The sequence below is a fragment of the Tiliqua scincoides genome, chromosome 6, assembly GCF_035046505.1.
Source record: "Tiliqua scincoides isolate rTilSci1 chromosome 6, rTilSci1.hap2, whole genome shotgun sequence".
NCBI classification, from domain to species: Eukaryota; Metazoa; Chordata; class Lepidosauria; order Squamata; family Scincidae; genus Tiliqua; species Tiliqua scincoides.
Genome location: NC_089826.1, coordinates 80,340,322 through 80,350,586, shown reverse-complemented (window position 1 = coordinate 80,350,586; position 10,265 = coordinate 80,340,322). Strand labels below are relative to the sequence as shown.

The window sequence follows — 10,265 nt, the reverse complement described above, 5'->3', positions numbered from 1 at the left end:
CGTAAACATTAGCTTCGTTCTCCACTCAGCCACCTCCTTCCCAGTGCGCCTGCGCAAACCTTACCTTCGTTCTCCACTCAGCCACTTCCTAACCAGTGCGTCGGGGCTTCCACTCAACTGCCCCTGCAGTGCGCCTGCGCAGTACTGACTTTCAGCCACCTCCGCTCCAGTACGCCTGCGCAATCCCTACCTCGGCCCTCCACTCATCCGTCTCCGCTCCAAAGAGGAGAGCATCCTCGCCTGCCCAGTCGTTCCCGTCTCCTCTCCAGCGCGCCTGCGCAGTCCTCATCTTCGCCCTCCCCCCAGCCGCCTCAGCTCCAGTGCACCTGCGCAGTCGTCCCCGCTCCGTTGCTATGGCGTCCGGCTTGAGCGGGATGTTTGGAAACCAGGGCCCGGTCCCTCCTCCGCCGCCCCCACCGCCTCCGCCCGTGGCCCCAGGGGGCCCGGGCCCTGCGGGGCTTCTCCCGCAGAACCCCGCCGGGCCCAGGAACCCCAACAGCACCCTGGTGGACGAGCTGGAGGCCTCCTTCGAGGTGGGTTGCGGTGGGGCGGGGACTCGTTCCGCTGGACGGGCCGGGGAGAGCGAGGGTGACGTGGGGGAGGAGCAGACCTCAGGGCTGGGGGAGGGGGGACGTCGGGGGAGGGGGCTCGTTCCACTGGGGGGACCGAGGGGAGCAAGGGTGACGAGGAAAAGAGTGGAGGAGGGGAGACGTCAGGGGTGGGGGAGGGGTGTCTCCTCTCTCTGGGTGCGTCGTGGTGTGAAGGAGAGGGGGTCGTTAGGGATGCCCATAGGTTCAGTACCTGTCCCCTCTGTGGGACCCCATAGACAGGTAAGGGCCAAAGTAGGCAAGGACTAGCAGGGAGGCAGGCTGGGACCAAGACCAGGTCCTCAAGCACTCAGGGACGTGGGGGGGGCAGGGGAGGCAGAGCCTCCCCACTGGGGTCCTTTGAAAATGCTGTTGCCGCGGGAGGCACTCAAGCACACTCAACCCATGCACAAACCCCCCCCCCACATGTCCCTGAGTGCTTGCACACCTCACATCACAGTGGTGCTTTTCAAAGGACTCCTGTGGGGAGCCCCCACCCACCCACTGCACGTCCCTGCTCCACAGGCAGGTGAGGCAGGGAGCCTGGACCAAGATGAGGACCTGGAGTCTCTAAAGCAGTGTTTCTCAAACAGCCAGTGGCACTTGGGGTTGTAATGTGGGGCCTGGACAAGGGGTAACCCTGGGGGCTGGGGATAAGAATAGGCCCTCAGTTTGGCTGTACTTGTTGTAAGAGGCAACTAACAGCCACCGGGTAGATGGGACTCGTCAGCCTGGGAAGGCAGCTCATCTGAGAGAAGGAAAACTCTGATCCCAAACCTCCACTGCCTTGTGGCTACATCCAGTTATGGAAAAGGCTTCAGGAGTCAACCTCGAGGCAGAATCCGGAGCTGGAGTCCCTGAGGCAGTTCATGGCTGAACACAGTCACGTTCTGGCAACTCCTGCGACGCCGCTGGAACCAACCGTATTGGCCTCTGCCTTTCCGTTGGACCATTTCAGCAACGTGGAGAGGGGGGATCTGCTGCATGGGTAACAGCCTATCCTCCATACCTACTTTACCCAGGCTTCGCGCACTGGAGAGGACACTCTGTTCCAGAGCCACCATTCAGAGCGCAATACCATAGTCTTCCGAGACTGAAGGATGCTGAAGGACAAGGGGACTGGACAGACACCAGAGACCATGGAAGCGGCAACAGAAGTGAACTACCTCGGAATGTCAGATGCAGGGGTGGGCACCAGGACGCAGGGTGGGTCTTGCTGTCTTGTCTTGAAGCATTTGGTGGGGCACTGTGAGAAACACAAAGCTGAACTAGATGGGTCTTTGGTCTGATCCAGCAGGGCTTGTCTTAGGTTCTTATGTAATATAACTTATTTTATCAAATTAAAAAGAACGACCAGTTCCAACAGTCTTCCGCCTTCTCTAAATCTTCCTAAAATCTCTTCCTGAGGTGAGTAATCATCCTTTCTATCAACTCACCTTAACTCTCCTCAGCCTCTCTTTTAAACTGTTCCCTCCACTGCTCTTTTCTCCACAGCTCCCTCCTCCGCTGTTCTCCTCAACTGCCCTCCTTCAACTGTCATGGTGATTGACAGGTCACTGCCACAGGGAGAGAGACCCCATATTGTTATAGTGATGTTAAACTTACAGTAAACTTAACACAACAACTTACAGTAAATGCTTACAACAAGGTGGTGTCAAGTGGTACTCTCAGGACCCTGCCACCTGGCAGCAAGACCAGGAACGCAACGCAACAAACAGCAGTAGGAAGCTCCAAGCATCCTTTTTTGCACTTGAGAAAACCCTCCAGTCCACTCTGAACCTCTTCCTGGTGTTTGTCACATCACATCTGGCCTCCTAACCCAGAAGTATCTGGCAGTGATGTAATTGCCAGTTACTCCCACTGCTACTTGAAATAGGTAGACCATATGAAGTGGACAGACATTGAGAAACACTGCTCTAAAGCAGGGCTGCTTGAACCTCAGCCCCGGGGCCAAATCCAGGGTTCAGACAGATCCATCTGCCCATTAAGTGAACCTTTCCATTCTGCCTGGGTGCCATGCAAAGTCTCCCCCAATCGAGGGACACTCTGGGTACTCATGTCTTTTTAAAGGACTCTGGGTAGTCATGCCCAGAGTCGGGGGGGCCCTTCTGGGATGCGGGGCAGCCCAGACAATTCCTGACCCCTATTCGAGGAGTTCGTGTGGCACCTTGGGCAGAATGGAAAGTTGTGTTCTGAATGGTGACCACTTTTCTGTTGCGCTGCAGTGCCGAGTTTGGTCAGTACTGTTCTAAAGGGTTTGGGAACCACTGCTCTAGCCCACCAGATCTTGATGCTTTATTTCTTTGCATTGGTTCTCCATATGCTCAATAGGGCATTGGAAATCTCTCTGTGCTTACATTATATAGCGACTATGATGATTTAGCTTGTCCATTGTTATCAAAGATCTATTGTATGTCTAGTGTTTCTGGGCACCTTTTGCCCCCACTGTTCACAATGTTTGCTTTCTCTGTCCCTGTGTTTATGTATTATGGAGCTTTTAAGGCTGTAATTCTGTACACACCAGTGAGCAAGTTCCATTGAACTCAGTGTGGCTTACTTCTTAGTACATGTGTGTAGGATTGTGCTGTTAGTGATTTAAAGAGTTGTACGCTAACAGGAAACTAGCACATTCTCTAGTTGTGCTCTCTAGTTAATCTAAAAAGGAGAATCTGTGCACTTGCTTGTATGTAAGCTTTGTGTCTGTTTGGAATGTGCACATGTTTCTCTGGGACTATGTATTGCTATGTACAGTTGGCTTGCTCTTGTAGTTTAATTTGAATATTTTGAAATTTCCTAAGCTCTACATTTCGGCAAAGGTATCTGTTTGTATCATTTCTTGGTTATGACTAAAACGCCACAGAAATATTTGCACAGAAAGCAAAAATGCATTTGACTGTTCTTTATTGCTGTATGTTTGTGGAAACCAAGGAAAAGCTGCATAAAGGCATAAAACTTGAATATCCTTTTGGCTGCATTAATTAAAGTGTACATTTCTCCAATTGTCTAGGCTTGCTTTGCTTCCCTTGTGAGTCAAGATTATGTGAATGGTACAGACCAGGAAGAAATTAGAACTGGTAAGATATGTGTGGTATAGCTCACTTAGTACTGCCTGATGGCAAACCACTCTCTCCAAGTCAAGTGAAGGATGGGACTGTGCTTTCTAGGCAGTGGGGATGCTTCTGAGATTCCACTGTGGTTTCAGGGAATCCTGGTTCATCTTTACTCTCCTCTTTGGGACGATATTGCTACACAGCTTTTTGGGCTGAGAGACACTGATGAATGCAGTGCAAAGCTTGCCATTTTGAGGAGCATGTAATAGTGAATGTATTCAACACACTGAGTTAACATCTAACAGTTCAGGCATAGTTTAATCTCCATTAGAACATTCTTATACATGCATATATCTTCTCTAGATGTGTAATGCAATTGCTACTATAATTTTTTAAAAAGTATTTTGGGACACTAACACTAACTTTTTTCTTGACTTTATCAGACAGTTTTACTTTTAATAGATTTTAAATAAAGCTAGAAATAAAAACTTTTGTTTTATTTATATTCTTCTGTTAACATTATTTTAGCATACAAGATCTGTAGGTATGCTTAACAGTCTGTTTTCTGACTTTAGGTCATCAGATCTTTTAAATTGCATTTTTGAAATTAGAACTGGAATCTCATTTTTGCATGATTTTTTTTTTAATGCAATCAACGTAGCCAAATATTTCACACACCATATTCCAAGTTGTACTTTAACTGGGTTGGCTTTGTAAGGTCACCTCATTTTGTCCTAATTTTTCTTTGAAACAGCTTTAGAATCTTTCTCTTCTTTCTGTATAACAGGTGTTGACCAATGTATCCAGAAATTTTTGGATGTTGCACGACAAACTGAATGCTTTTTCCTACAAAAAAGGCTACAGCTTTCTGTTCAGAAACCAGAGCAAGTAATTAAAGAGGTAAAAAGTGATTTTTAATTTACTATTCCGATACTATTTTTTCTTAAAATACCTAGTGCATAGTTAACAACAAAGTAACTGGATTTATGCTGATTGGTTCCTCAGCTTTAAATGCATCTTATTCCGTGTATCAGCGAAACTTGCATATGTATACTTAGGATTGTGGCCCTAGTCAAAGTCATTGGGGCGATTCCACGTATATCAAAGCATACTTGGTCAGGGAGTGATCAGTTAATTTTCTTGCCTAAAGCTTTAGTCCACTATTAATTGGTAAGAGCTACTATCTTTCTGTACAATATAGATTTAATTCATCTTATCTCTCTAATGAAAAACAAAAAAATGTAATTGCCCTTTGCCCTTTGTGTCGGTTATATACATAGCCTTTAAAGTTAGGCTATGCTCCTATGAACATCTATTTTCTTGCATGTTTGAAAAAAAAAAATCTCCCAAGTGGTATCTGCTCTCTTCTTTAGATAATACATTGCTAATGAGCACTGGTAAACTGAAACTTGCTTCTTCCCCAAATTAGCTCAAACATGAGCACATTTTCAGTTAATCTTTATACGTCTTGCCCAGTGGTTCAAACGTAGACAATTCACAGAGAAGGATGAAGAAAGAGTAGTATAAGTGTGTGTAATAGGCAGGTGGAAAACAAATTTATTTTCAGTTTCCAGTTACCTTCCAATGTCTGTTTACCGCAGTTTCAATCTCCTACAGAAACAGAAGGCTGGACACAAGGAGGCAACATGTCACATGGGCTAGGGCAGTGGTCTTCAACCATTTTCATGCCACAAGTCTAATAAATACATAAAGTTTGAGACTGGGATTCATTGGCAATCCTGCCTCCCCAACCCAATCTGCTCACTCCCTTGCCCCGCAAGCCCTATTTTCTTCTACCTCTTCTATCTTCACAACCACCCTGTGAGGTAGCAGCCTGAGCAGAGCCAGCCTTAGAAGCTGTGGGACAAGTCAGCAAGAAGAGCCATGCAGAATTAACAAGAACTTAGAATTAACAAGGCAGTACCATGATTGGATTGGATTCAAACCTTCTCTTGCACAGGCTTTGAAAGGTTGCTGTGACACCTTCCCCCCTCCCCCATGAGGCATCACAACCCCATTGGGGTCCCAACCCACAGGTTAAAGAACACAGGGATAGGTATTAACCTGAAAATGCACAGAACTGAGAACATATTGTTGTGAAGGTCACAGGGGTGCAATAAATCCACCAACTATTTCCTGGAAATGGAGAATATCTTAACAAATATTTAAATAGCATATCCTGAGCTTTCAGGCACTTCACATGAATTCCCTAGGTTATCTTTTAACAACAACCATGTAGGGTAGGTCAGTATGAGTATGTGACTGAGGCAATATATGAACCAAGGACTTCTGAGCTAAACTCTGCTTTAGCTCTTAACTGTTACACGGAATAGGTGTTTAATACATTTAAAAAAATGTAAAAATAATAAATTCCATATTAAACAGCAAAGCAGCCTTGAAATAGATATTTTACTATGGACATTTTTTAATTCTTGGAAGTTTGTAGCATTTAGGGTGCAGTCTTAACCCCTTATGTCAGTGCTTTCCAGCACTGGCATAGTGGTGCCAATGAGACGTGTGCCGCATCCTGCAGTTGGATGTCGCTCACAGGGGCCTCCTCAAAGTAAGGGAATGTTTGTTCCCTTACCTCAGAGCTGCATTGCCCTTATGTCAGTGTTGGAACGGGGGGTTAGGGGTTAGGATTGTGCCCTTAGTTGTATAAGCAAAAAACTTACAGGGAAAATTCTGAGTTGACTATTAATTCCCATGTGCCTGTCTCTCCTTGTAGGATGTTTCAGAGCTGAGAGGTGAATTACAAAGGAAAGAAGCACTAATCCAAAAGCACCTGGGTAAACTGAGAAACTGGCATCAGATTCTAGAAGACATCAATGTGCAGCACAAAAAACCTGCTGAAATGCCACAAGGACCTTTAGCATATTTAGAGCAAGCTTCAGCTAATATCCCTGCACCTCTCAAACAAACGTGAATCAGGAGCATCATTTTAATACTAAAACAAAATGCTGTTTTAGTAGATTTTCTTAGACCAAACATTGTGGAACTTTGTATTGTGCAGCTTTATATGGAAGATTTTTTTTGTTACTAATATACATTTTTTATAAAGGAACTTGCAGTTCTTCCCTAAAAGGATGAGGGTGGAATTGCGGTTGTATTTTTTAATCGGTCATCTTTTCCAAAAAACTACTAAGAGTAGACTAAACAATTTTTATAGGGGTTTTTAAAATGCCTTCTGCTGAACAGAAGTCTGAAGGAGCAACAATGATCTGTATTTCTAAGAGGTTACTTTGAGGCGCGTGGATCCCTGGTCTCATATGGAACAGACCAAACCCAAAGAATCTCTCAGACTGGTCCATGTATCTGATTGTGAATATAAGAGGGTCATCAATTTAGCTGAGATCCAAAGGGCTGTACAAATGCTTGCATATTCTGTTGGATTCTTGCCCTTTCTAGTAGATGATTTTGACATGTAGTCCCTCCCATCCACCCCCTCCATGACAAACACATGCAGGGATTTGCTGTGCAACAAAGACATCAGTATGCTCTTGGGCTAGCCTGAAGTAGCTCCTTGAAATTTGTTTCCCAGACAGGTTCTAGGACCCCCCCCCCCATTGTTGCTTCTTCAGAAGGTAAAACATTCAACAAAAAGCTCCTTGGAACACTCTTTTGTTTATTTTCCTTCTGCCTAAGGGGGGAGATCAGAGTATTCTTTTTCCAGTCTCAATCTTCCTTTCAGGATCTTAATGCCTGACATCTCTTTTGTGACTGAAGTCACATTTTTTTCTTTTGTCCCTAGAAGCATGGTGCTCTTAATTACCTCTTCAGAATAGCTTTAGCCTTGCTGTTCAGAGTTCTTGTTACACAATGGAAGAACAAAAATACCCATGAGAAATAGGTAGCCAACCTTGCTTCAATTTGTAGAACTATCTACAAAGAACAAACTACTCTCAATACTTTGAATCAATGTAGTGGAAAATGAAATTGTACATGAACAAGCAGAAATAAAACTTGTCTTCTAGCTTTATTTTAATAGCATCACCAAGTGAGCTTTTGATGAAACCTGTTTTTATTTTGATCACTTGGCTGTAAGTGGGCTTTAGATGTAGAGTGCTCTTGGATTATTTTATTTATAAAACTCTTTGGCTTGCTTTCAAGTGTCTTTCAAATGTCTGTCACAGACACTTCCCAAGGATTCTGGTTCTAAAAGAACTGCTAATGTTGCATAGCTTAGTGACAGTGTTCATAGAGATTTATTCTTGAAGTTGCTCCATTTAATGCTTAGTTTTTATGCTTTATGTACGGGAGGGTTAAAGCCCAACAGAGATACTTGTATCTTGAGCTGCTTTTGCATGAACAGAAGGGACCAACATTTCTGCAAGAGGGAATTCTTGGTGAATTCGTTTTGTAGTCTTGAATGCCATGAAATGTCCCCCACGTATCAGGATTGGGGAGAAGATGTGAAGGATACAGCAGAGGGAAGGGGAAATTTGTGAAGACTATCCCATTGCATCAACAACAGTATCTTCCCATTAGCACACAAATAACTTAGGATCCAAGCCAGTTAAGCAGTATGTGTTTCACTGTGGCCATAATGTGTTTCTGACAACATCATTCTGTGCTAAAAATGCAGATGTTCTACAGCAGTGATTCCTAAATGTTTTCTTCTCAGGAGCCTTTTTCAATCCTAAACAAGAGTCTTGGTGAGCTGCTGAGTGGCACAGCAGTGAGTAGATGGCAGTCACTGTGTGCTTGTGGAGCCCCTGAAGAGATCTAAGGGAGTCTCAGAGCTTCTAGGAGTACACTTTGAGAGACTCTGTTCTACAGTGATGTATATTAAATTTGTTGCTATTAAAAACAGGCAGGCTCTCTATCTGTGGGAGTTTGGCCCCCTCCTCCACGGATACATGGGAACCCTATATAAATAGCGACCCCCGTGCACCCATTGTGGTGCCTTTTTATTTCTGTAATAGTGCTTGCAGCACGAGTGTGCAACTACAGAGAGACTAACAGGAAGCAGGAACTGCCCCACTTCCTGTTAGTCACCATCTAGTGTGCAGGCTGGTTGCCTGCATATTCGGTTCTTCAGTTCAGCAAGAATGCTTAAGCAAGAAACACATGTGCTACTATGGAAATAAAGGGTACTGTAATTGGTGTGGGGGGTTCCCCCCTAGATTTGTGGATAGGATCCCCCCTGGATTTGTGGATGGGGGGCTAGCCTGTATTAAAACACCATTTACTTCTGCAGCCTCAAAAATAAATATCCAACTCTTTCAGTATAGTACAGCTGCACTATGGGATATTGGCTTCCAAAGAACCATGGAAATGAGAGCTATTAATCCCCGTGGGTGCATGTGTCACCTCATACCCATGTGCCATAGTATTGTTAACTTTAGTGTTTTGAAACAAAAGGTGTGCTTCAAAAGTTATTGTTCTTTTGGGGACCTTGAAATGAGGAAACAGATCAGGGAGGTGACAAGGAAGGACAGGGTTGTAATCATGGGGGACTTCAATTATCCTCATATTGACTGGGTCAATTTGTGTTCTGGTCACGATAAGGAAACCGGATTTCTTGACGTGCTAAATGACTGTGGCTTAGATCAGCTAGTCACGGAGCCCACTAGAGGACAGGTGACTCTGGATTTAATTTTGTGCGGTACGCAGGACCTGGTTAGAGATGTAAATGTTACTGAGCCATTGGGGAACAGTGATCATGCTGCGATCCGTTTTGATGTGCACGTTGGGGGAAGAATACCAGGCAAATCTCTAACAAAAACCCTTGACTTCCGACGGGCGGACTTCCCTCAAATGAGGAGGCTGGTTAGAAGGAGGTTGAAAGAGAGGGTAAAAAGAGTCCAGTCTCTCCAGAGTGCATGGAGGCTGCTTAAAACAACAGTAATAGAGGCCCAGCAGAGGTGTATACCGCAAAGAAAGAAGGGTTCCACTAAATCCAGGAGAGTGCCCGCATGGCTAACCAGCCAAGTTAGAGAGGCTGTGAAGGGCAAGGAAGCTTCCTTCCGTAAATGGAAGTCTTGCCCTAATGAAGAGAATAAAAAGGAACATAAACTGTGGCAAAAGAAATGTAAGAAGGTGATAGGGGAGGCCAAGCGAGACTATGAGGAACGCATGGCCAGCAACATTAAGGGGAATAATAAAAGCTTCTTCAAATATGTTAGAAGCAGGAAACCCGCCAGAGAAGCGGTTGGCCCTCTGGATGGTGAGGGAGGGAAAGGGGAGATAAAAGGAGACTTAGAGATGGCAGAGAAATTAAATGAGTTCTTTGCATCTGTCTTCACGGCAGAAGACCTCGGGCAGATACCGCTGCCCGAACGGCCCCTCCTGACCGAGGAGTTAAGTCAGATAGAGGTTAAAAGAGAAGATGTTTCAGACCTCATTGATAAATTAAAGATTAATAAGTCACCGGGCCCTGATGGCATCCACCCAAGGGTTATTAAGGAATTGAAGAATGAAGTTGCAGATCTCTTGACTAAGGTATGCAACTTGTCCCTCAAAACGGCCACGGTGCCAGAAGATTGGAGGATAGCAAATGTCACGCCTATTTTTAAAAAGGGAAAGAGGGGGGACCCGGGAAACTATAGGCCGGTCAGCCTAACATCTATACCGGGTAAGATGGTGGAATGCCTCATCAAAGATAGGATCTCAAAACACATAGATG

General features: G+C 45.0%; 1 protein-coding gene across 1 annotated transcript; it reads left to right on the top strand.

Annotated features, from left to right (window-relative positions):
• The first annotated feature begins 186 nt into the window (after positions 1-186).
• Positions 187-9,000, top strand: MED28 (mediator complex subunit 28). The gene is made up of 4 exons (XM_066632111.1): positions 187-533; positions 3,595-3,661; positions 4,425-4,537; positions 6,366-9,000. Exons 1-4 carry the CDS (start codon positions 354-356, stop codon positions 6,561-6,563), a joined length of 558 nt encoding a protein of 185 aa, XP_066488208.1. The 5' UTR covers positions 187-353; the 3' UTR covers positions 6,564-9,000.
• Positions 9,001-10,265: the final 1,265 nt, after the last annotated feature.